The sequence below is a fragment of the Plectropomus leopardus genome, chromosome 2 (assembly GCF_026936395.1).
Source record: "Plectropomus leopardus strain MGB_pleo_1.0 chromosome 2, ASM2693639v1, whole genome shotgun sequence".
NCBI lineage: Eukaryota > Metazoa > Chordata > Actinopteri > Perciformes > Serranidae > Plectropomus > Plectropomus leopardus.
In genome coordinates this window covers 38,008,690-38,036,101 of record NC_142177.1, presented here as the reverse complement: position 1 = coordinate 38,036,101, position 27,412 = coordinate 38,008,690, and the positions used below count along the sequence as shown (strand labels likewise).

The 27,412-nt window shown below is 39.5% G+C and overlaps 1 protein-coding gene across 13 annotated transcripts in view; it reads left to right on the top strand.

Annotated features, from left to right (window-relative positions):
* The window catches only part of ptprt (protein tyrosine phosphatase receptor type T), a 475,570-nt gene that overhangs the window by 235,935 nt on the left and 212,223 nt on the right, over positions 1-27,412 (top strand). For all 13 annotated transcript variants that reach the window (XM_088070228.1, XM_088070218.1, XM_088070225.1 and 10 more), the window contains exons 12-14: positions 9,773-9,974; positions 14,935-15,037; positions 20,975-21,251. In XM_088070228.1, the coding sequence (XP_087926354.1) occupies positions 9,773-9,974; positions 14,935-15,037; positions 20,975-21,251 (582 nt within the window). The remainder of the gene's footprint in view (positions 1-9,772; positions 9,975-14,934; positions 15,038-20,974; positions 21,252-27,412) is intronic.

Genomic DNA, 27,412 nt, shown 5'->3' with positions numbered 1-27,412 from the left:
AAATATTTATTAACCACTATCAAAGCCCCCAGTTACAACTTAAAAGCCTGAAAATTCAAGGTGTGGTGCCTGTTTTATCATCTGTCAACTGACCTGTTGACCATCCCTTTTTCTTTACATTTATCTTTTATTTTTCTCTCTTCCTCTTCTTTCTCTCTCTTCAAGAATTTCCCGATATCTTTACCCCCCTTTTCTTCACCTATCTATTACTAACCTCTCGCTTTCTCCATCATACGCACTAATTCAATCACACACACATACTCACACATACACCCTCCTGCCGGTGAGTTATCCCTCACGGACTCGCACTCTATTACCCAAGATGCACTGCCCCGCTGTGCGCCTGCCTTTTCATTGACCAATAAAACAACCTGAGCTTTATGGCTCTACCGATTCCAAGTACATCAACTATAGTGAGAGAGCGAGAGAGAGAGGGAAGGGAGGAGTGGTGACAAAAAGGGAGAGACTGTGAAAAAGCGAGAGAACACCTGAGGTTTATGACCCAAACTCCTCCTTTTGAAAGGGCGAGAGAGGGAATGGGTGAGTAGATCACGCGTGGCGAGAAAGAAAGAGATGAAAAATTGAGGAAATAGTGGAGAAATAGAGAACAAAAAATACTTAACTTCGTGAAAAGAGCGATAAAACAAAGAAAGAGAGCCGCCGACCGAGCTCCATGGAGAGAGTAAAGAGAGAAAGAGTGAGTGAGTAAGTCAAGAGTAAAGTCAGAGAGAGAGGGAGAGCGAGAGAGCGAACAGCCCATAAAAATATAGAGAGCCATTCATGACTTATAAAATAACAGCCATCGATGTGCAAACCAAAACTGCAGCGTAGATGAAATAGATGATATTTTATTGTTCCAGCCCCTAAGTCCCAGTCTGTATAAATAGCTATTGATTTAACATGTTTTATTCAGCCAGCCAGGCGAACTTTCAGGCCTGGGAGACGTCAGCTGCCTGTGAAAGGCGAGGCTGCTTCTCTGTCGAGGGCTCTCTGCTGCATTTTGCACCGCCGCCTTCTATTGGCTAAAGGTTGTGTCCCAAGTTCCTCGATCTGAGTGGCGTTTAGTTGTCTGTCTGTGTGGTACCCCGGGAGTTAAGTGCCGGGAAAAGTGGAGATGAAAACTTCTCATCATCGTTTTACTTTCTCAGTGCAAAGGCTGAAACAAAAGAACAGAATACTAACTGATGTGGAAAAAAAACTTGCTCTCTTGGTCAGTCTTTATTTTGATGAATAATAGAATGAACTCGATGAGCCACAGTTGATCTTATATGAATATTTTAGTTTAATGACAACATAGATTGGATCTGAAAGGCTCTTGGTACTCCACAAACATGGACAAAGACACACCAGAAGAAACAGAACAATGATTCAACCATTTAAAGTGTGGTGCCGCACAGCAGAAAGGCATCAGGTTGAAACGTTACCAGTCATGACGGGATGTAGGAAGCACGAGGGCGCCTATAGAACCGGCAGGAGGGGAGATGGATGGGTCAAACAAAGCTGGACTTTGATGCAGGAGTCCAGCGTTGTTTTTTCTACACCTTACCATGTGCCACCTTCTCCTATTCCAGACCATCCATGCCAGCATGTGTTTTTTTTTTTTTTTGTAAATTGGTGTTGGTTGCCATGTGCTTGTGTTGCCTATAAAAATAACCACATGCATTGTCATCCAACCCAACCATGTACATTTGCTGACATGACAGTAGCTGCATCCTGGAACATAAAAAGCAGACGCAGAAGGATTCCTAGAATGTAATTTGTTGATAAAACGAAGAAGAAAAACAAACAAAAACAGACAAACAGAGGAAACCAGTCTTGACTTATGCATGTTCAATACGTGAATGAACCAATTCATATATAAAAGCTACAAATTGTTCAAACCACAAGGTTTCAAAATAGCTAAAGAAAGGTGACCAGGTTTCATTACACCTTCGGCGTGATCCACAAACACTATATCTGATCTGGTTTTAACAATGACATCACCTCCTGAATCCATTGTTTAAAAGATGATGGCTTTCAAACACTTAGACTGGGGACAATGTGAGTCCCGCTTGAAATTAGCGACAAAAGTGACACATTTGGGGACAACCATCCATTAAGTTCATTATAACTCTGACCTGTGCCAATCTTTAACGCCAGACAAAATGTTGGCATTGCACGTTTCTGCAACTGCCAATATGTGACAGTTGAACGTTATGTTGCAGATATGTTAAAGCTTTACGTTTCTTTCAAGCTTCAACAAGACTGTGATTAAAGTGTGGTTAGGTTTCAGCACAAAAAACACTCGGTTAGGCCATGACTCTTTGCTGAGTGTCAACTCCCCTTGCTCTGACTTCTTTCCTGTCTGTCTACAGTTATCCTACCATTCAAGGCAAAAAGTAATCATTGAACAAGAGCCATTTGAATGGCAGCATTTGTGAAATAATCTCTAGTTCTTGTGATTCTTGAAAGTGAGAAAATACCTATAATCCAGACCAACTACAGGAAATACCCCAGAGAGCAGGGTCCCGTGAGTATCAGCAGACAGGCAGCAGTTAGACAAACATGGAGAAGCTAACACGATACGATGACCTGAGAGCAAACCACAGGATATATCCACACTAATATGTTTTCATTTAAAAACTCATGAATATTGCTGTGTTGATGCCTTGTATTCACATTACTCCACCGTTTTGAAGCCCTAGAACAGAGACCTTTGAAAATGCTACTGGCCCTGTTTTAGTTTGAAAACTCCAGGGTTGTGTTTTAGTCCGGCCGGTAGAAACTGAGACTTTCGAGAAGATGATGCAAACACCCATGTTCACTGCCCAATTGGTTCCCATTAATCACAAAATATCAAGCCAAACATTCTAGCTATGTCTACATATCTTACCTACCCTCTCAGATGGTTAGGTTCGGGGAAAAGAAGTGCAGAAAAAAAACCCATTCAAACAGAAAATGAACACCAGACTCCAGAATCAAAGTCCTGGTTTGTCTAATCCAGCCAAAGCCCCTCCCTCCTGTCCTATAGGGGCCCTTGGGCTACTTATATTATGTTGTTATTTGCACAGGCTGTGTTCTCGAGTGACACCGTCTGTGCGTGTATCGGGTGGACGCCGTTTGATTGCTTATAATAACACCGCGACCGGTTCTGTCCGGCTGCATTCTCACCTGTCCAACGGCGTTTTATGCACATGCGAAAGGTACCTTTTGGTATAGTACCAGAAGTACTTAAAAAGGTTCACTATTTTACAAGCTTGGAATGAGAACCAGTGTGCGTGAATGGCTCATGTGGTATGCATTTTCAGATTTTTTGAGATTATTTGTAAACACTATCTATAACTTGTAAAACTGTCTTATAAAACTATCCTAAAATGCTCGTGGGAGACTATTTTAGGTTTAAAACACTTTTAAGACAAAAAAGAAGAGTGTGTATGTGAAAAAAAGTCTGAACCAGGGGCACAGTACTAATTTACAGGGTCTAATAAAATCTTTATCACACCAAATCAGAGTGGAGGGCCAAGAATTCAACACTGCACCGCTGCTCTGGACTGATGCTTGTTGAGCTTCTTCTTCATGTGTTTCTGACTGGTATGAATGCCACGACACATATAACACAAAAGAGCATGGACGCATCAGTCAAGCTCGCCTTTAGGCCGATGAAACACATGAATGTTGCCCCCGTGACATCACGCATCCAAGCCTGGAAGTTGAGTTTACTGCTCGCCTCCATCCCTTCAGGCCTCTGGAGCCAGAAAATCCACATTTGGTGATTAGAGCCGTCTTTCTGCTGAACCTCACTTCGTTTTTTGGACTCTCTATTTGAGTCTTTACTTTCTTCCGCCTTCAACCTTAAATTTCCTATCTTGCCCTCTCTCTCTCTCTCTCTCTCTCTCTCTCTCTCTCTCTCTCTCTCTCACACACACACACACACACACGGTCACACATTTACACATCACCACTCCAGCCTGCAGGCCTAGTCAAAGTGAGGCGCCCAGCTGTCAGTGCTTTTGATTTGAGTCTGCTAATGGAGCGACGAGGGCCGCGCGACAACGTCCACGAGTGTGAAGTGCCGAGATCCTCCTCCCAATGCCTCACCCCACAAACTCTCACATTTACACACACGCACACAATCACCTCCAGCCTCTGAGGTGCCCATTTTGCACAGACATCCATCTGCATCAGTTGTTATCACTCTTTTGTTTTGCTCTCTTGCTCTCTCGCTTTTACTCCCTCTTCAGTCTTGCTCTCAGCCTCAGTTTGGCTCTCGCTCTTTCTCTTGGCTCTCTCACTGCTTCTACAAATGACGTAGTCCCCTCTTTATTATAATTCTTATTTTTTCCATTTCAGTATGCTTTCAGTCACAAGGGTATTTAATTTTTTCTTACCGAAGCATGTAATAAAACTCAGTATGAGCTCCTCTCAGTGTAAGCTGAAAAGCTCTCTCCCTGTTTCAATTTCAGTTTAAAGTTCTTTATTGGTTTGCAAATTTGCAACAACAATGCCAAATGCATTTAAACATAATCATAAAGATAATCAGTTTGTACATAAAATTTAATCTCTCTTATGTTATTGTGTGCTTATGCAAGTGCATCTATGTGTATTAGGACCTGGACTGCATTCATTCATGTGTCCCTGTGTCTCTCTGTCTTATTCTTCTGCATATTGTTTCTCTCGGGCTCTCTTTCTCTCTTTCTCACCGCCTCAAACTCGACTCTCTCCAGCTCTCTGTGAATTCATTTCAAAGCAGCTTTGTTGCAGAAAGAGGAATGGAGTTGCCTGAAGTTCTAGACACATCAGTACATGTTTTGGTGTCAGTGGGACACAAGCTAAGAGTGAACGAGAGGGAGAACAATTAAGCAATAAGCCACTTGAGGCCGTGGTTTACAGTGATTTTATTTCCTAACAGCACCCCTTAGCTGCTCTAAAGTCTGTGTAAACCAAGACCTCAAGTCGCGCATTGCTTTATAAAACAGTTACTATGTTTACCTTGTAATGTTTCATAAACTTAAACACACAGCAACAATAAAAAGCAATCATTTATTGATACCAGATGATCGTACTTTAGCCATGTGATGTAATTCTTAACACAACAACAAACATTTATTAGAATTGTTACAGATGCAAAGTAAAGTGTCGGCTAAAGGAGTTCACCTGTAACGGCTCTAGTATACCTTATTTTAGAAGAAAGAAAAACAAAGTACTCATTGTATTGCAGGTTATATTTTAGTCATGTATGTATCTGCCATCTGCAGCTGTAATCCTCACTGTTCTCACTTGCTGCCAATATGATTTTTTAGCCTCTCCAAAATGTTGAGATGTTGTGTTTCCAACACTTGCAGGAAAATTGAGCCAATCTCTGTGAATTCTGCACAACCTTGCATTTTTCTTTCAACCACTGGAACAATAATTTAAATTTGGTTAAATCTCATTTAATTGTTGAGCTGCGTACAGCGTATTGATTCGATCTGCCTCTCCTTGCCCTACAACTAATATTGCAATATTTACTTGCTCCCGCAATCCAAAAACAGAACAAAACATTGCAACATACATCACAAATGTTCAGAAAAGCTGTTGTCAACCCAGGAACTTCAGACTGCAACAATCCCCAAAGGAGTACACAAATTCCCGGAGGGACTGATTTTTGTGACTGTGTGGCCTTATCACTTGCTGAGTAGCCAAGCTATATAAAACAGACAAACAAACAAAAAATTAGCAATAAATTGAAAAGAGACAGCTAGAGAAAATTGATCATTATAGGATCAGAACATGCACGCTTGCCAAAGTTACATCCCTAACTTATCTAGATTGTTGGTGTAGTTTGTCTGCTTCGGATAGCGATAAAGGCCAGTGGATCAGGTGGTAGCAATGACAGGTATTTCTCCAATAAAGCGACAGGACACAGGGGGTTCCCTGGGCGCTCAAATATGTTTTTGTTTTTTTTGCATTCAATGAATAACAGCGCTGCGTACCTCTCACTGTTATCGCGCTGGTGGATGATAAATGATCCGGGCTTCAGTTGGCATTTGCAGTTACAGTTACAACAACTTCACAAATCAAGTAAATACAGCTACATTTTGAGTAAACCTAACAATTAAATAGAAAGTAAAGATAAAATAAAATTAAAAATTATAATTGCTTTTTCAAGGCAATCGCTAGATTATTTTAAGATCAACTTGTCAGATTCCACAGTTTTACATTTTTGGGTGGAATATCCCTTTAAAGGTAATGAGGTACGCATATTCGTCACTGGTCCATTAGAAGAGCTTGTTTTCTGTCTCACACTCTGATTATCTCAGTGTCTCTCTTCTTCAAACTCATGCTTTATGTTTAAACTTAGAAAATGTGTTTATGTTTCACCCCAAGATATCCCAGAGGTTAGCCAACAGATTGGATTTGGTCTAGAGTGCAGCCGAGTGTTGTTTGAATTTGATGGGGATGTGGGTATTTAGTTATTGGATATTTGCTGTTTTTGTAACCATAGCGATGATGCTCCACTCACGGTGGTGGAAATGTTTTCCTGTGGGAGCTCCTAGTTGGCAGTCAGCTAAACATTGCTGCCCTCATTTTGCGTTTCGTCAAGAAATCAAACCCAGAAGACAAATGACAGGAAACATGAACAGTTCCAAGGGCCGCGGCTCTGCAAGTTGGAGAAAAAAAAAATTGCGTTGGTGGAGGTTTCCGCTCCACCAAGCGCCTTCTGGTTCGTTCATGTTGTCTGTCTTCGTTTCTGTCTCTTTTATTCATTCTCCGTCTCTCCCTCCCTTGATTTTCTCACCTTGCCTCCACATTTTTATGGCCTGTATTTTTATTTTCACTTGAGGCTGAATGACAAACTGAAATGCACTTAGAGATCCGAGGCACAAATGCACATACTTTATGAGGGGCTGAAATGTGTTTGGGGTTGAATCGCGATTAATGTGTGTTTTTCCCACCAGTCAATACTCTTTTGTGCTGACTGTCATTCACAGTGACAGCTGTCCTCCAGTGTTCAGCCACGAGTGTGTGTTTGTGTGTTTCCACGTGTGCAATCATTGACAGTTGTGCATTGTGGAAACTTGCCAGTAGCAACATTACAACAGACATTGACGGCTCTTTTAACAGAAGAACTATTGAAGTGCTTCTGCCAGTTTAGTGGCCATGGGTCAATTTGCTCACTTTGTTCCAGTCTCAAAGTGGCGATCATGTGGAGAATCACAGACCTCTCGTAAAGAGCAAACATCACTTCAACTCCAAAATTGATTTGAGTGAAGTTAAACGGACAATTTAATAACAGATGGTTGATCTGTTGGATTTTGTCTGATGTGACAGTGGAGGTGGTTGGGAGGTCAAACTGTAAAGCTTTCTGTTTGCTTTGGACTGAAAATAAAAACAACTTAAACCTGATGTAATGTTGCATAGCAAGACTTACGGGTCTTGGTAAATATGTGAAGTAAGGAGTAAATTAGCCTTTAATTAGTCACAAAATCTAAATTATAAAAAAATAGTTTTATTTGAGTACTTATAAAACACTAAAATAAAATTAAAAGTAAGAGATTTAACAGGTAGGATTAACCAAAGTGCACGGTTCCTATGGTCAGGGAAAACCTGGATTAGTTGTGAAATTCCACCATCATGTTTTCTAGGCCTGGAAAAATCATGTAATTAGTAAAAATCAGTGTAAGTTTTGGTAAAGTAGTGGAATTTTGTTGTATATAATAAAATCATCACAGTAATCTTTTGTGGATGACCTTCCAGGTAATGCACCATGATGGTAAATTTATTATCTAACATGTTTAGATGTGATGTTTTGTTTACATCACTTATGTTTCCTAATTTTCCTCCATTCCTGCTCTCCCACCTTGTATGCCAGTAAACTGATATTATGTTTTAGAGTTTGAATCTGATACATTTTTTAAAAGGACAGCCTCGCAAGTGGGGCTGGAAAATAGAAAGTGATAAAAAAGTTGTTTTTTTTAATTTTGTCCATGAAAATGTGTGCGGACCCTGGAAGTCCTTTATTAAAAAAATAATAATAATAATGATAATTAAAAAGAAAAGAAATAAAAGGAATCCTTATTTTTATTCTTATTATTATATACCATGTCATATATATCATATCATATTATGCATTTATTTATTTATTTTTTACAAAATGTACACACTAAATATTTTAAATATTAAGAGCAGAAATTCTCAAAATCCGAACTCCAGTCAAGATCCGGACCAGACGGCATGTCAATCCGGACCCAGCCCACACCTCGTATTAGGAATTCAATAATACAGTGTAATGAAAAAAAGTGTAAAAAAAAAATAAATAAATAAATAAAAAAAATAAGTGCACGTTTCCTTATTTGAAAATTAAAAAAAGTTTAATGCCCATCAATAAATTGTTAGTTTTGTAAAATAGTGTATTTGGAGATCGTTACAGCGATCCCGGCCCGAGATTAAGCCTAAAACATAATCGCTTCCCTGTTTTACGTCGTTGTCATGGCAACGTCGACGGCGAGTGTATGACGTATAAGTCGTCACGTGTCAGAGTTCAAGGGTCGGCTAACAGGCGTCCGTTCAAAATAAGCAAGTTAGCTAGCGGCCAACACGGCGTTTATTTTCTGTCCTGCGGACACGAAAAAGCGAGATCTCGGCGTCTTCTGTCGGTGTACACGACGTCGCCAATGCGGTGAGGATGTTACCATACAAATGTGCAAAGAAAAGAAAAGTTGACCAAAAAACAAATAAACGAGTTTTCGAAGACCAGTGGACAGAGACGTTGGAGTTGTGTTGTGGAGAGCGGAAATTAAACAGTTAAACGCCACTTCGACACAAAGCACATTTCCAACGGCAATATCCTCAGAGGTACAGAGGTGAGGACAACAGTTAAAATCTTCCTAAAAATCAACACACAAGCTGTTTGTGAGATTTATGACACAGCGAGAAAGAGCTAACAACAACTACTTAGTCTGGGTACCTGTGTCAGACTGCCTTAACCCTTTGAAACCTGGACAAATTGGCTTAATTAAAGATATTGTTATATATATATATTTTCATTTTTATGTTATTTTATTATTATTATTATTATTATTATTGTTATTATTATAGTTTATTTGTTTTTTTTTAATTCATGTACAGGGGATGATGGGAGCTGGGACGGGTGTGGGGCACACTTGGACATTTGTTAATGGGATTTTTTGTGAAACTGAATTTGCATGAAAAAAAAGAGTTAGTAAAAGTACAAGAGAAATAACCTGAGAATTAACAAAAACAATGAATAAAACAAAAAACGAAAGTTCAAATAAAAGAAATGACCAGACAAAAGTATTTTTAACAATGTTAATTTTTCTGTAAAATAATTTAAAATATATTAATATGATACTGTGGTTCTTCAGACATTTTCCCTGCTTTTTAAAAAAAATAATTTTCTACTAATGTCTTGAAGTTTGTGTGAATTTGTTTGCCAAGTTGCTAATTGCGTTTTTATTACTTGTGAAGGCATCTGAACGCAGCACAAGAGATATGATGTCCATCCAGGTTTCAAAGGGTTAAACTTTAATGTATGTTGCTTCTGAGTTATATTCAGGTTATAAAAGTCACTTGCTTATAACCAATCATTTCGCACCTTTGGCCTTGAATAGAAATCAGATCCTTTGAATATTAAGTTTGAGAACTCTGGATTACAAGTGATAAAACTACTGTATAAAGGCTGCAATAAAATAAACGTTTTAATTTGTAATCAATCAAACAAGATAAGTAATGTAACATGAAACAGAATAAAGATGAAGTGTGTAAAACTGTGTGTCTTCTGTCTGTCCTCCAGATTACCTACAAGGCTTTGAGCTCGTTGGACCCCAGCGCTGATCTGACAACCCAGAGGGGACGGGTGTTCAAGCTGAGGAATGAGACCCATCACCTGTTTGTAGGTCTCTACCCAGGGACCACCTACTTCTTCACCCTCAAAGCGTCCACGAACAAAGGCTTCGGCCCGCCTGTCACCACCCGCATCACCACCAAGATAGCAGGTAAAAATACTTGTTTGTGTTTTGACGCGATAATTATTTTAAAAAGTGTTAATTGTCAATCTGTGTATCCTTTCATTTCTGGCACATAGTATTTGATCATTCCTCTCTAATCACACAAAGATGTGTCACACTCATGCCTATTATGACAATAATAGCAGGTGAAGGAGGAGACGGAGGCTTGTTTGTCTGGCAGGTGGTGCATTGGCTTGTCACTCAGTGTCTCCGTGAATGTGCCAGTCTGTGTTTTTGTTTGTGTCTTTGTCCGTCTGAGTGACCGTTTTCATATCTGTCTGACTTTTCCTCTCCATTTGCAACCCTCTGTTTATGTCACCTGCCTCGGCCCATAGAAAATGTCACCGGGAAAAAAAGGAAAACAATCATCTTTTTCGTGGCAAGAAATGTGAAATGACCTCACATGTTGATGCATGTCTTTATTCTGGGACAAGAGGGCCACTCTTTTCTTATTCCAACTGTTTTGTGAGAGGGGTTCTTTGTTGTTTAAATGACAGAATGACTGACGCAAAATAGAAAAAACCCTCACTTTTGCTTTCTTTGCATGTCTGTCTTTGCTCTGTATTGCTCTGACTCAGCCTGTCTGTCTCTCCAGCTTTAGTTAACTGTTTTTCTGTCTCTCTGCTGCTTTGCTTCTCACTTTCCTCTTCACTGTCTCCACTGCTTTTCCTGTTTTTCTATCTATCTCTCAATTATTTTCTTTTTACTTTTCTTTAGTAGCTCCTTCCAAAATGGCATATCTGATTGTCTTTCCTTCACAGGTGTTGCTATTTCTTTTTCCTCCTCATCGAGGCAGTTGTGACCTTTAGCTGTGTGTGTTTTTTTTAACAGTATATCAGCAGAGACACTCAGTGAAGGTCTAATCCAAGAGTCCTCAAAATCCTAAATGCAACTTTATTTTGTAGGCACACAGAAAATTCTGTGCTGTTTGGGGAAAAAAAATCATAAATTGTGTGTGAAAGATGTTACTTGCGTTACTTGTGATGAGCTGTGTCTTTTATGAACTTTCGGGTGTGCCAGTGCAGATAGGGTCAGATTAAATTCACAAATGCATTGGGTTCACAAGCTTCTATACACATGTTTTCCCTGCAAAGATTTGCTCTGTCTTGGCGTGTTTTACTCGTGTTATTTGCATGAAATTAGTCAGAAAAAAGAAAATCAGCATAAAACTTAGACCATCACAGGAGCTGTCATTACGTGTTTTGCTCCACAACATGATGGCATTTCTGTTAAATGTTTAGCATATGTGGATAACTGCTTTACAGTGTAAACAATGGATTACGACAAAGGAAAGGGACGCTCTTCTTAATCAAAGGCAAATATATTTAATGTGCGCTTACTTCTCTGTGGGAATAGGTAACATTAATCCATTAATCCCTTGAAACCTAGTGCAGTTGGTTTTTAATTTTTTTCAAAAACATGGGGAGAAGACAAACGAGCAACGGAAAAGGAAATAACCTGAAAATAAGCAAAAAAAGAAAGAGTAAAAAACAAAAATAAACAAGACAATGACCCCCAAAAATAGAAAATTATTATTTTTAAAATATATATTACTTTTTTCTGCAACATAAATTCAAATAGAAAATTATAGTAATTATCAATGTACTTTTTTGGACATTCTGAAGTTTTTGATAATTTTTTTTAACCCCCTTCCCATGTTCATATTATATGCTGTGATTGGTCATTGAATTTTATTACACGTCCATGAAAAGTCGTGGAAAAGTTTTGAAATTTTGTAGATGAAAATGTGTGGGAACCCTGAATAATAATCCAGGCCTGGCACAGTCTTGTGTGCACATTGCAGACAGATTAATTACAAATTGTTTAATAATACATGAAAAGAACATCTAGAAGCTGACATTCACAGCTAGACTGGGCAATTAAATCTTTCTTTATTTAATTTAAGTTATTATCTACTTTTTCAAGTATAGAAACATCAGCACATACACTCCTATAACACAAAGAGAGTTTATCACTGCGTTTATTAATCTCATCACATAATCCTAACTTAATCCACATCCTGTGATATGAAGCAAAGATAATTGCATGAAAATCTTCCCTTGTGGCTTTTGTGAGGCTCCGCTGAGCTGGCGAGCTCTTCTGCGACACTCTTTTCATATTCATGCAGCAACATATATTCAGTCCTGCTGGAAACTGCTTAGTGCCTCAGCAAGTGGCCACTTCTGCTTTGTTACAAGAAGCTTTGGGATTTACAGGAATCGGGCGTATGAGCACTTTTATTTTAATTTCACTTTTTTTTTTCACTCACAAGTGTCGATGAGATTAAAATGCTACACTGATCACATTTAACCCCCTGGGAAATATGTTTTCAGTCTAATAATGGTTCCCAAAGTGGATTAAACCCAAATCACGGTATTCAAAAATATTGATACTCATATGTTATTTTGACACCACATGTTTAACCCCTTGAAATGTGAGCAAATTAACTTGTTATTTTCAAAAGTACGGGAAGAAGGTGATAGGAAAATAAAGTAGAAATGACCTAAAAATTTGCAAAAAAATTATATTTTTCAAAAAGTACAAGAAAATTACCTAAAAATACAAAAAGGGAAGTCAGAAGCAAATAAGGACATTTATTAAAAAAAAAACTTGAAAAAGAATTATAATTCTGTAACATGATTGTAATCATATTAGTACGATTATTGTAAATAGTGGACATATTTATAATTATTGAGATTTTATCCAAGCTTTATCTTTATATATATTTTTAAACATTTTTTTTTCTATTTAATTTCTTTAGAATTTTTGACATCAGTGGCATTTCTTCTAAATGTCACAAAAGCCACAGGTGTGCTTTAGGCACAGTAGCTTCAGGCTAACGCAAATGACAGGACATGTAATCCAGTTTAAAACCCTGAGTGAAAAAAGTTAAATTATACTCAGTCACACAGTAGAAAAACTATGTGCTCCCGTGCCTCATGCAGCTCTCTGCTCAACTACACTGCACATGACATCAAGATAAAATGGAGCATCCTATCAAAATTCAGCATGCATGCATTTTTATCTTCTTACATTTTTATACATAACTGTGTTCCATACAATGTCTGGAATTTTTTAAAATAGTTTTTAAATTAACTATTACAATCCAAAGGTTTTACATGTGAAAGGTGTCTGCATGCAGCACAAGAAAAAAGCGATGTTGATCCAGGTTTCAAAGGGTTAAAATGAACTCCATTAATTATACATTGGATTGTATCGACATTACTGATAGAAACACAGGACCCTTTTATCCTATTTTTACCGTGATACTGAAAGAGGTATGAAGAAATGTTTTTTTAATATAACAGTTTAAAACTCTGGCATCTTGACACTTTAATCCAAATATGAGCAGTAGGTATGCCTTTCTTTGTGCAATGTGCTACACAGCTGAATCCAGAGTCCTGATATTCTCAAGTGCTGATTGAAGCACAGAGTCTAAATGTATCATCAGCGCGTTATTAGCGTTGTCTTATCTGTCAACACCCTCAGTGATTTTAGCATGACCTTTCCACAGAGCCTCCATTCCACCTTCATCTTTTGAAATCTTAACAACATGTTGATAGGAGGGAAAAAAATGCGGTAGCACTTCCACACATAACAGAGACGTTTCCCTCTAAATGTCACGCCATCCCCAATCTTCATTATCTCATTCAGGGACCAAAGGATGAAGAGATTTCAATTAAACGATGCAGACAGATAGAGATGGATGTACACAGGAGGAGGGGTTGGGCTCGCGTTAATAACCTAAATGCCACACCAATCAGGGGGAAAAGTGTTGATGTTTTACTCAGACAGGCGCTGATGCTGCACCTTCAATATGAGGGCATGACAAATGTGAAATTAAAAACTTGAATTTAATGGAATGTCTGCGGAGGGAAGCGTGCATCCATCTTTTTGTTGCTCTTAACGGCGCCGGATAAGATCACTGTTGTCAGGATATGATACTGTCAAAACAAAAGATCAGAGCCAGAACGGGTTTGTTGATTTCATTTCTTTTTGTTTAATACCTATTTATTGATTTTATAGAGCAGTATAAGAACACAATGAAAAAAACACCAAGCGAATGCATAAACAAACAAATACAAAAATAACCACAACAATTTAATAAAAACAACAACAAAAAAAAAATGTGAAAAAACAGGACATTGGTGGTAACACAGACCAGAAAAAAAGACATACGTCATCACATGAGTTGCAGGTTATTGACTTATGACACATTTATACAGTTAACCTGTTGGACCATTAACCGTTTAATTCAATTTTCTAAACAGATTAATAACCGGTTGCCAGATTTTCTCATTCACGAGTTTCTCCCTGTTTGACATAGTAAAACTTATTTTCTCTAATTGTACTCCTCGGCCTTCAGCCACATGTCAAATGCCAGTGGGTTCTCAGATTTCCAAAATTGTCGCAGCAAATTTCTCGCTAGCAGTGTGGACAGAGAGATGATCTGAGCTTTATACTTTTTCACTCTGCTTGACTCAGCCCTCCCTCACCCTCCCACCCCAGTTTAACTTCCTAGCTGTTTGTACAATGTCAGTTGCACACCGTCTCAAGTCTTGCTGCAGATAGGTTCATACACGAATTATCTGAAAGCCTGGTGCATATCATAAAGACTCAGAAGGCTGCACGTGTTGAGGGGCATGAGAAAGCATCCACACTTGATGCCCTGGGAATGAGAATGTACCAGCCTGGACATGCGACTCCTAAGAGGGGCTTTTAATACAAATGAATGCTTAATAAAACAACATTTTTGGCAAATAAAATGAAAGGTTGAGAGTTCGAAAGGAATGTGCGGGGTCAGTGTGTTCAGCTACAGTAAATGTCATTATTGTGCTGTACAGTGAACTGCGGCTACCTGGACATGCCGTCATTCAGTAAATGGTGCTTTTACATTTTAATTTTTGCAACTTTAATACTTATGTTTTTCTTTTGTTTTGACCATCAGCCCCCATGATGCCAGAGTACGAGTCTGAGGCTCCACTGAACGAGACAGAGACCACCATCACCATCCTGCTAAAGCCCGCCCAATCACGTGGCGCACCTATCAGGTAATATCTTACCTGTATTTTATCTTATGCGTTTTTCTTTTTATATAAGTTTCTGTCATGTACTCCTGTCTTTTCTTCTATTATCTCTTCTTTCCTCCTATTTTCCTCCCTCTTCTCCTACCTACTTGTTTTCTCCGAACATCCCGCCTACTTTCATCCCTATCATTTCCTCTCCTCTCCTCTCCTCTCCTCTCCTCTCCTCTCCTCTCCTCTCCTCTCCTCTCCCCTCCCCTCCCTCTTTCTTCCCCCCTTTTCCATCCACTTTACTCTCCCTCTTCTTCCTCAAGGGTCTCTTTTAAAGCCATTAAAATCACTCACACATATAAGTCCAATTTATATGCAAAGGAACTCAGAGAATAGGAATTCATTTTTTTAAATAAATTTGGCATTAAATCTTCTTGTCGTAAGTCACTTGCGTCTCGTAGCTTTGGTTGCTGCCTAATGGAGATGCAACTCCAAAAGAACATGACAGGTCTTAATGTCTGATGGTAATTTGGCAATCAATGCCCGATCACTTTGACTGCTTTAACTGAAGCACCCTGCCAACAGCTTGTCTGCAGAAGGGGATAAAAAAAATGTTTTTCGGGTGAGGGATTGGCAATTCTTTCACATAATGCACAAATAAACATGCAGTTTTGGTCACATAAACACATACGTGGCATACAGCATAACAACACTTGCATACATTCTTTGCAGTTCATAAATCAGCTCTGGAAACTTTGTATGCACTCATTTAACCCTTTGAAACCTAAGCAAAATGGTTTAATTTGTTTGCAAAAACATGGGCAGAAGACATGAGCAACTTAACAAGACAGGGCCCAAAAAATAACCTGAAAATAAGAAAAGAAAAAAAAGTCAAAAACAAAAACACACAAGTAAATGACCCAAAAAGTAAAGTGCAGAAAATAAAGAAAAAGTATATATATATATATATATATATATATATATATATATTTTTTTTTTTTTTTTTTCAATATTTTTCAATTTTCGAATAATTTTCTGCCCTTTTTAAAACTAATTTTCAGCCGATTTTCTTTGTCACCTTTTACTTATTTCTTGCAGTTTGTGGGACATTTCTGCATAGTTGGTCAGTGCCTTTTCCCCCATGTTTTTACAAGCAATCAAACCAATTTGCTCTGGTTTCAAGTGACCCAAAGAAAGCTTAGATATTTTTTTTTCTGTGACACAGTTTTAATTATATAATTATTGATTATAAATATATTTTTCTGGACATTTTTTCCCTAGATTTGGATTATTTTTATAATAATTCTCCACCCTTTATAAAACAAATTTTCAGGTGATTTTCTTCATCACCTATACTTATTTCTTGAAGTTTGTGGACCATTTCTTGCAGAGTTTGTCATTGCCTTTTTTTCTGTGGTTTTTAGAGAAATCAAAACAATTTGCTTTGGTTTCAAGGGATTAAATTGCTTGTGAGAGGTGTTGCAGTTGCAGGTTTACATCATTCATGAGTATTTCTGTCTCTATATTAACTGAAAGGAAAAAGTAAGAAAAAACACAAAGACACGCTTAAGTTAAATTCTTCCAGTCCGCTGCACCCACTGGTTTTGTTTTAAAAATGGACACATAGCTAATTCATTCCTCTCCCCCATCTCATTTTTTCAGCCGGCGTGTTTTTTAATTAAAAGTTCACTTTGAACATGTGATCCCATCCATTTCATTGGTGCAGGGGAGAACATAATTCTGCGGTTGCCTTTAGGGAAATACAGCTTCGACAAGGGTGCGTGGAGAATATATATCACTTCAATTTGTACTTGGGGAAATGGATTTGAGAAATGTGAGCGTGGGTCAGTGGTTTACTGTTAATTTCTGTAAATCCCATACCATATCTCGCCATTTATCACCCACGCATGGCAAATATATCTCGTGCTGAATTAGGCTGCACTCCAATCACTAACATCTTTATGTGTTTATCAACCCGAGATAAGCCCCTTAACGTGTTTGCTCATTATGTGTGTTTTGTGCAAGTATTACATGTTTTAAGTGCCAACAGATGTACGGGGGGAAGCAGGGAAAAGGCATCTGTTGGTTAATGTGCACGCTAATGCTTCTGCAAGAATTGGTTTTATTTATTTTTTTGTTTATTCTGAGGAGATCAGATCTCAAGTTCAAGAGCTTAGATGAGGAATGTTTACTGAAATGGCTTTGCTAAGAGGAGCAGCTGTCGTGCTTGAGACACACACACACACACACACACACAACATGTAGACACACATGAGTTTGCATGCTCAAATGCACACATGTGCATTCACATAAACGCACACAGAGGAAAGCAGCTGTAAAGGCTAGCAGTGGGTGTCAACATACATTAGCTCACAGACATAAACACACACACACACACACACCCACACACACACACAAACACACACCTCTGCACACATGAACACACATTACACACTTTCTTACAGAAAAACATATATACACAGAGATAATCAGTTGGGTACTGCTACTTGATGCCTTTGAGGTAGCGGCCACCGTGTTGAAACATATTTGGTGAAATTATACCAAATTGGATCATTTTTGTGCCAAGGATCTGATCCTGGACCTTCCAAATCCACGCTGGATAAGCAAAAGTTCTGTTGTTGACAAATCTTGAAATCTATTAGTCAAAATAATGTCCCATTGAACCCAACCGTCCCGGCTTATGTAGTGGCTTTTGTGCAACCAGTGTGGGTTTTTTAAACTAAAAAAAGATCTTTCCCTAAAAAATGACCAAGCTGATTTTGTACGCAGCCTGTTCATATTCTGAAGTCGTCAGACTCCCGCTGCTTTAGCGTTAGCATGATATGCCACTGGACGGCATCAGCTGAGACTCTGCCGGACAGAATCATTCACTGCGTTATTGTACACCAGCGGATGGCCAGATGGCACCTGCAGCATGATGCACTGCTGAAGCGCGTCAGTTCAAAACACTGCTTTTAACATAATATAAGGGGCATTGTAGGGCGGTGGAGAGATCTAACAAACCCTGGACTTTTTATGTGCGAGTCCAGTGTTCACGTCTTGTCAGAATGTGATGTTTTTTTTCTACACCTAACCATATGCCTTTCTTACCTAAACCTCATCATCAGTGCTGGGCATGTGTTTTTGTTGATGTTCTGGCATTGGTTGCTGTATGCTTGTGTTGTCTAAGCGTAACCTAATGCAGCATCATCCCACCATGTGTTGTGTTGACATCATGGTAGCAGCATCCTGTAATGTCAACAGCAGAAGGAAACCTGGAGGGTAATAGCAGAAGTCCACTGCAAAGCGGCAATATGTGACAACTTAGGATGAGAACGCGTTGGCCTTTCACACATGATAACATACACATGCACACATGTTCATAAACACACACACTGCAATGCATTGAAGTATTTCTTTTGATGTAGTACATTCACTGGCCCCTAAACCTAAACTTTATTCTAACTTCAAACCCCGAAGCCAAGTCTGAACCATCAAACAGCCCTTTGAAGAAACAAGAATCAGCAGAACTGTCCTCATTTTTTAAAAAACTTTTTCACTCTTCAAGCATCCTTACTTTACAGAATGTTGTTAATTTGCAAAAAAAATGTGCCCACCGTCCAGAAATATTCACACTGCAAATTGTTCTCATTATCTAAGATGTTCCTGGAGGTCTAAAACTCAAATTCTTCCTCACAAAGAGAGCAAAACAACACTTATGCATATAGAGACACACTCACAGGAACACCTGTAAGTCCAAAGACATGCACACACACACACTTGAAACCCCCAAACACACACAATTCCCTATTCGCCCCTTGTACTCAGCTTCATCCCCTGTGCAGCCTCGGAAAGCCATTAGTTTAAAATGGATATGAGAGAGAGAGAGAGAGAGAGAGAGAGAGAGAGAGAGAGAGAGAGAGAGAGAGAGAGAGAGAGAGAGAGAGAGAGAGAGAGAGAGAGATGCTCATCTTTGGTCATCAGCAATTATCTTTTATGAAAGCTGCCAAACGGGAGCTGGGGATAATTGGCCGCGGCCCCCTTCACAGAAACATACATTTCCCTAATTGCGTATAATTGTGAAGTGAGTTCTTGGCGTGGAGGACGGAGGTAATTGCGGAGGGCCGCTGCGTTTGTCCTGACTGCTAAAGGAGCCCTCAGCCATTCATGAAGCCTCTGAGTGGAATGGAAAGGCACACACGCACACGCACACGCACGCACACACACACACACACACACACACACACACACACACACACACACACACACACACACACCCACACACGCACGCACGCACACGCACACACGCACACACACACACACACACACACACACACACACACAAAGTGGCATTAAGTATATAGACACACGTTGACACACCTGTTAGAACACACACACACACACACAAGCACACCTGCTTGAGTGCATACTTTAGAGGCACATAGACACCATGCAGACAGCAGGCAGAAAGAGACACATTCAGACTTATTAGTGTGTGTAAAAACACACACGTGCAAAAGAGAGAGAACACATACACACAGGCACACACACACGCACACATGCACATATATATCTACATATCTCTTACTTTTGAGTCGTACTTTGCTGCTGAGTCAGCAGCAGAAATGATTTGCCAGCTACTTTGTAAGAAAGTTAGCTGAAGTTTGCTTCCAAAGAAAATCTACCATTTGGAATAAAACAAAGTGACCCTTGGAAGAAATCACACTCCTTTTTAAAGGATAGTTGGCATTTTCTGTGAAATTCTTTACAGACCTCAGCTCTCCTCCGCGAACGCTTCTATTGCCAAAATGGACATAAGCACTCTGGAAATTAAAGCTTTTAATGGTGAGAGCTCTGTAGTGATCAAGCAAATCACCATTTTAGCTGAATTAGGCTTATTTTAAGGTAAAAATGCACCTGTGTGAAACTTCTAATGGAAACAGGCTCCACAGAGAGCTCCAAAGTTCCCCACCTGTGCCTGTTCTTTTTTCTTATTTGTTGTAAATAAACTTTTTATATATATATATGATTTTTCAGAGTGGCAGGTAATGTTTCCCACTCTGCAATCGTCTACACATTCCTACCTTCTCTCTCATTTAAAGTCATTATACATCATTGTACATGTAGGCCTACAGTGAATTAGCAAACAGAAGACAAAATCATTATTGTAAATATGACTTCAGGGAATCTCAACTTGGTTAGCTTGGGGGCCACTTTTGCAAAATGAGGCCACTTGCAGCAGCCCCACTTATTCTTCTAGGATTTAAGGACATTTCTAGGTTTTTTTGTTTTCTAAGATTTTAGTACGTTTTTGGATTCCAGGACGTTTCTAGGATTTCAGGACATTAGGGGCTTAGCCAGGACTTCTGTCAGAGGGTTGGGGGATCCTCCACTGGCACTTTTTTTGGTAAACAAGCTCTACTTTGATGCCGTTTTATGCACCATGGTACCTTATTTATATTAAAAGTACAAAAACAATTTCCAGTGTGACTCATTTTATTTTTATTTTGAATTAGAAAATGGTTGGGGGGGGCACCCCGCATGTTTATGTGATTGTCACATTTAAGAAAAGTTGTTTATTTGTTTAAAATTGTTTATTAATTACAAACTCAAATTCACCGCAACGCCACTTATAAATTACAGTGCTACAAACTGTGTCCATAGTAGCCACTGTAAGGCCGTTCCAGCTTCTTCAGCAGACACACCCTCAGCGTGTCAAAGCAAATAATACTGCTCATTTTTTCATGATTTTCAAACCTAATTTTAGAAACTGGATGATATTTTTTCAATAATTTAAATTTGGTTGGGTGGTTGGAACAGTAAAAAGAGTCCAGGTTGTGTAAAACTTTTTCCAAGATCCATGTACTGACCGATTTCTAATTTGATAAAGGTCATCATCTCTCCAGAAAAGATGCGTTTTTAACAAATGTTTTTAATCTAAAGGTATCAATGTGACTTTATTTGTGTTTCCAGCTCCTATCAGCTCGTTGTGAAGGAGGAGCGCAAATCCAAGACTCGCCGCGCCGCCTCCGAGGCCCCCGAGTGTTTCTCTGCCCCTGTCAGCTTTCGCAACGCATCCATCTTGGACTCACCGTACTACATCGCTGCCGAACTGCCCCCGTCCAGTCTCACGGTGGTGCAGCCATTCACGGTGGGAGACAACAAAAGCTATGGAGGTTTCTGGAATCCTCCGCTGTCACCGGCCAAGAGCTACAGCATCTACTACCAGGCCATGAGCAGAGCCAACGGGGTGAGTCTATAAACTCCAAAAGTGTCTTTAATAACTGGAGGCAATGTTTTCATGGGTACTTTGGCCAAATAACATAAATTGGAAATTATTTGTTAAAGTCTGAATCAAATATTTAATTACCTTGACAAAGGTTGAAGGTGTTGTCCTTTTCATGTCAAATCAAATCAGTGTTGGTATGAAAAATGCTGTGGCAAATTTTTGTAAACTCCTTACGCAGTGCTAAAGTGCTGAGTCAAACCAAGTCAAGCCAAGCCAGACCATGAGTATGGAAAAACAGTATAAGCTGCAGGTTAATTTTACAGACTGAGTAATGCAGTGGCATCATGTATCACCCTTTCAGTGCATAGTCCAGTGCCTAGTCCATTAAGTAAAAGTTATGTCACTTATCAGAAAAAAAATTACCCTTCCAGGAATCTTTACTTTCAGAATCCATCAAGCTGCTTGCTTCCTGTTTTTTGCCCGGCAATTATACCGTCTGCAAATATAACAACACTCCGCCCACCTCCTCCACCTCTCCCCTTCTCATAACTCATTCACAACTTGAACTCGGCTTTTGAATTTCCATAATACTCTGAACTCCTGTGAGGGTTGTTTTAATTTTCCACTGCCGTAACCACGGTAACTCAGTTTGGCGAGCGGGGCTGGGCAAGCTGGCTGATGCAGTGATGTAATATCCTCCTCCAGAAGGCAGATTTCCCACAATGCACTCACATGGAGAGCGGCTGTATGCCTGTGTGTGTGTGTGTGTGTGTGTGTGTGTCTGTGTGTCTGTGTGTCTGTGTGTGTGTGTGTGTGTGTGTGTGTGTGTGTCTGTGTGTGTGTGTGTCTGTGTGTCTGTGTGTCTGTGTGTGTGTGGGGGTGGGCGTTCTTGCATGATTGAAAAAGCGTGTGTGTGAGCAGATGAGAATGCGTTTAAAAGTGTGTGTGTGTTTTTGCTTGTCCTTGCCAGCTGTGTGTGTGTGTGTGTGCGTGCTTTGTATATGTGCAGACCCTAAATCCGGTCACATAAGAATACCTTATTTGATTGGATCTCAGTCAATCCAATCAGTGTGAGGTTTGTTTGGGTCATGCATTGGAGCGTTGTGAGGGTGCTGGTGGGGAAGTTTGGTTGTTGGCAAAAAGTAAATAGAAAAGAAAGTGGGTCTGTGCAGCCTCCATAACACTGATGATTTGATCAGGACGTCAGGCATAAAAAAACAGAAACACATTCGGAAAACTCATGAATTGCTATGAAATTAATATAAATGTAAAAAAGTATAAATATAATGAATGCACATCATGTCATCCACCTCAAAATGTCTTTTTTCTTCTTCCCAGTTACAGAATGGACAACTAGCTTTATTTTCTCCTTTAAAAAGAGAAATTAGATATTTGCGCAAATATTTGTTTGTAGTGTGCATCTTCTTTTTTTTTTTTTTTTTTAAAGAAAATGGTTTGGAGGTTTTTTCTTAACAAAATCCCTACAGTCTTTTAAAGAAAAATAAAGCCTTTTTTTTCTTTTGAAAATCACCAAAAAACTAAAAATCACTTTTTTAAAAAAAAAAAAAGAAAACATGCTTTCCAACCCAAAAAATATTGAAGAAAAAAAATTGCTTTTCTTTTCTTTAAAAATTATAAAAAAATATCTAAAGTAAAAGAAAATTGAAAATTGTTTTCTTATAAAATCACAACAAAGAATTTAAAGACAAAAATAGGCTTCTGTATGTTTTTTTTTCAAAACTGACAACATAAATAGAAAATACAGCTGCTTTAAGTTGTATGCCCCTCCCCTAACGCCAAAATAAAATTCTCCAATTTTTTTTTTGACATGCCTCCTCCTTGTTGCACCACACCCTACCTTCTCATAAATAACAAACAGTCCCTAAGTTTAATTATAATATTATTCTATATTTTAACATTCATAAATGTTATATATTTGAATATTCAGTTCTAATCCTGTTCTGAATTCATTATTCTTTTAAATAATATGTAATTAAAAAGATATTATGTAGTATCGATTGTCGTTTCAGAGAATGTATGGTCTCTCTCTCTATTTGCCTTGAAGTCATGGACATTTATTGGTGAAAATGTGCATGAACCCTGTTTAGAAAAAGGTAGCGACTGGGTGCCAGACGGTAAGCTGCAGTGTCTAAATAATGTTCATAAAATTAGGGCAAAAACGCTGGAAGAGAGTGAATCTGTTATTGGCTTTTTGCTTCCACTTTAGCCGGCGAGTGTGTTTACAGTACCCACAGTCCTGCGTAGTATTCCTCTGAAGAAACCAGTGCTCCCTAATTCAACAAGATGGGAAGCGAACTGTGATTTCTGCTGTCAAAGTTGAAACTTTGTACGCTTCAGTGTTACTCGCCAGGCCAAAAGACACGTATGAAAGCCGCGTGCTGTCATTTCTCTGTTGAGGACTATTTTACTTTCCCTCCAAGCTGCATCTTTCCCCATTCACTTCCCAAAGAAAGCAATGGTCAGGGTCAGATACACAACAGCTGAACTGGAGCTCGTTGAGCTTTTGTGCATTCGTCAAGGACTCGTCAGCAGGGTGACTGCGTGTTGACAGCAGCTTGATCCTAACCCGGTCTGGTTGAAGGACACGTCTCCTTTCACACGTAAAGATGATAAAGGTGTTGCATTGTGCTCTGATTAAAAAAAAGTGCATTGGCTGAGGAGGAAATGAATTAACCAGTGAATCCACACGGCCAGTTGTCATTTGACTCTGAACAGACTGCTGAGCCACATTGCTGCACAAACAAGAATGTCAAGATTTGAATAATTTATTCTCTAAATTCAATATCTCCATTATATACCATTGCACTAAAGTGGTATTTTGCCAATCAAGGATTTAAGTTATCTGCAGTTCTCACAAAGTCCTGTAATTTCTTTAATTTCATAGCTGTCAGTCATTTTATAAGAGTAGGTGTCACTTTTTTTTTTCTCAAGCGGCTGATGTCTCAGAAAGAAACTCATTTACATTTTAGAGGACTTGGCTGGTTTGTTGTAGTTTGATCCCATGGATGAAAGTCTGTTTCTCATTCTCCGCGTGTCTTGGATAATCCTGCTCATTCTTTTTTTTTCCTTTCCCCTTTGAGCTCCACCTGTCCATCAAGGAGAACGTCTCTCCTCCCTCTTTCTCTTTCATTTTCTGTCACTTTCTCTCTCGAGAACATTTACAAGAAATTGTTCTCTCAAACCACCCACTCTCCGTCTCCTCATTGCTCACGCTGTTGCCTGTGTTTCTCTAATAGGAAAGAAAATCCACCTACATTCTTTGCATGTCTCACTTCCTTTACCCAAATTATTTCTGTTTTCTGTCTTTAAACCTTTTTTTTCCACTTCCCTCTGTGTATCTCTGTGTCCCTCTTCTCTTCTGCCTCATTTTTTCATCCCCTGTTCTCAATTAACCCTTCTTCTTCAGTCTTGTGCCTTGCTCTTGTTCCTCCAACTCTCTTTCCCTCCATCCTTTGTGCTCATCATCCATCATGTTTGTCTCATTTTTCGTCTTTTCTTTCACCCTCATTCTGTGCAGTATGGGTTCCCCCTGTTACCTTCTCGTACAATCCATTTTTCCCTTTACCCTTTTTTCTCCCTTTTTCTCCATCTTTCCATCAGTCTCATTGTATCAGTTCTCACTGTCTTTCTTGCATTTCCCTTCTTTTATTTCAGTCCTCATGCAATCACAAATAAAGAACATGATGCTTCAACAGCGCTGTGATTAATGGGTGGTTAGGTTTAGCCACAAAAATTGCTTCATTATGGTTAGGAAAAGGTCATGTTAGTTCTTGAAATACCCTGGTTTTGGTGTCTAAAAAGCAGCTGGAAATGCAGTGTTTTCTTGGTAAAAAAAAATGGCTTTTTGTGGCACTCTCCCAGGTAAAAGCAGAATTGTCTCAGTCAAACAGAGACAATTATTGAGGCAGTATCCAAGCAGGTAACTGAGTGATGTCGTGGTGGAGAACTACTTTTTGAGGCACTATCCTGGCAAGAAATGCAGCTATGTCTAAAAAAAAAACACACCCAAAACTCCCACTGTTTTGTGGCACTACCCCAGCTGGAAATGCAATATCTACATAAAAAACAGCGACTTTTCGTGGCACTATTCCAGCAGGACACACAGAGATGTCTGTGCAAAAATAAGAACAAAAACAAAACAAAAAACTCTTTTGGAAGCACAGTCTCAGTAAGAAATGCAGAGATGTCTTAGCAAAAAAACATGGGTTTTAGTGGCACTATCCTGGCAGGGAAGGCGGTGAAGTCCTCACTAAAAAGAACTGCTCTTTGCGTCACTCTTGAGGCAGGAAAAACAGTGATATTGGTCTGCAGCTTGGCAGGCCTACTGTAGGTGCCACACCATCCATTACCCCCCTCCATCCCCAAATGATCGATTCAGCTCATATACCGCGGCACTTTAAAAGAGTTAATATGATAAGTGTTAAACATACAAATGTAAAGTATCTGCGGTTTGTGGAGACGTACATTTACGTACATATGCCAACATTTATTCTGGCGACTGGGCTGCTCCATGTCTCCTTTTCTTGCTCCCTTTATTTCCCACCTGTTCGGCTTAACCTTTTCTCAACTTTTTTCCTCCCTCTGTGTCCTCCACCCTTTTCTTCCCTTTAATGTTTTTGCCTTCACACCATGTTCTTCCCATTTGTTCTCCTTGTCCCCCTATCCTTCCTTCTCACACTCTTTTCAGATTTTTGCTTTAACCCATCTCCCTCCCTCCCTCCCTCTGGGGTGACATCAGTCTGATGCCAGTCTCTCATCTCCCATCATTGTGCCAATTAGTTGACGCTCTGCACATTAAAACTGCTCACCAATGGCAATCTTGATATCTCCCTCGATGTCGTGTGATGTGATGTCGCATGCGCACACACACACACACACACACACACACACACACACACACACACACACACACACACACACACACACACACACACACACACACACCACCCACATTAAAGGCAAACACACGCACAGACAAGAATAAAGTGCCTGGGGCTGTAAGTAAGAGAAGTAAGAGCAAGAGTGATCGGGGACTTGGGGATGAGGCGCGATGGAAGGAGGGGGAATAAAAGTCTAAAAAGAGTGGAAGGGAGATTAAAGAAGATATAATACTGGAGGCAAAGATGGAGGCCGGCAGGGCTGAAGAGACATAGTGAGAGAGGAGAGACATACGAGGGACATGGTTTGCAGACTGCAGGAAAGCTAAGAATCGAAGAAAATCAGTGAAACGTCAATTCCTTCGAACTGAGTGACTTAAACACCATCCAGCACTTTAGGGAAGAGCCTGAATGCTGACTGTAAGCAGGGCCGCATCACCCAAAATGAGTTTATCCCTGCAGCCAGGTTCCAGGTTCAAGTGTCGACATATATCGACAGTAAAAGGCCAGTTTGTAAGATTTATGGGGATATATTGGCAGAAATGGAATATGATATTATAAGTATGTACTCTTTAGTGTATAATCACCTGAAAATAAGAATTGTTGTGTTTTCGTTACCTCAGAATGAGACGTTTATATCTACGTAGGTAGCAAGGCCTAGTTTATGGAGATTCGACATGTTGCACCTCTATGTTTCTATAGTAGCCAAGAATGGTCACAGTAGCAAGAAGTCGAACTGCAGTGAGCAGCGCCAAACTACACTGTTTGTAACATGAAAGCGCTTTATTCTGTTTTAGAGGTTTAAATCACTTGATCTGTTTGTTTTGAAGAGGAAGAGACCTTTGTGGATAACTTGGCATCTGGTGAACGTTTGGATCTTAAGTTATTAGGAAAAAAAAACTGACTTCATATTAGCATGTGTTGGACTAGCCGCCTGCAGTGACATGCCAATGTGCATCAGAAATGCATGATTTTTTTTTTTTAAAGCTTATTTATTTATTTATTTTTTTCCCTTGGTGAGACAGGAGAGGTTGAAGTGTGAAAGGGGGAGAGAGGGGATGACATGTAGCAAAGGGCCACAGGTTGAGATTGCGGCCGCTGCTGCAAGGACATGGCCTTCTGTACATGGGGTGCTCGCTCTACCAGATGAGCTACTGGGCACCCCAGAAATACATGGATTTTTCAGCTTAAATGGCTTGAACTGAACGTGTGGGTCAGAAAAGGTGAGCACACATTTACTTCTGAGAGAAAAGGGTGAGCATGTTGTTGGTGAAGAACCCATCC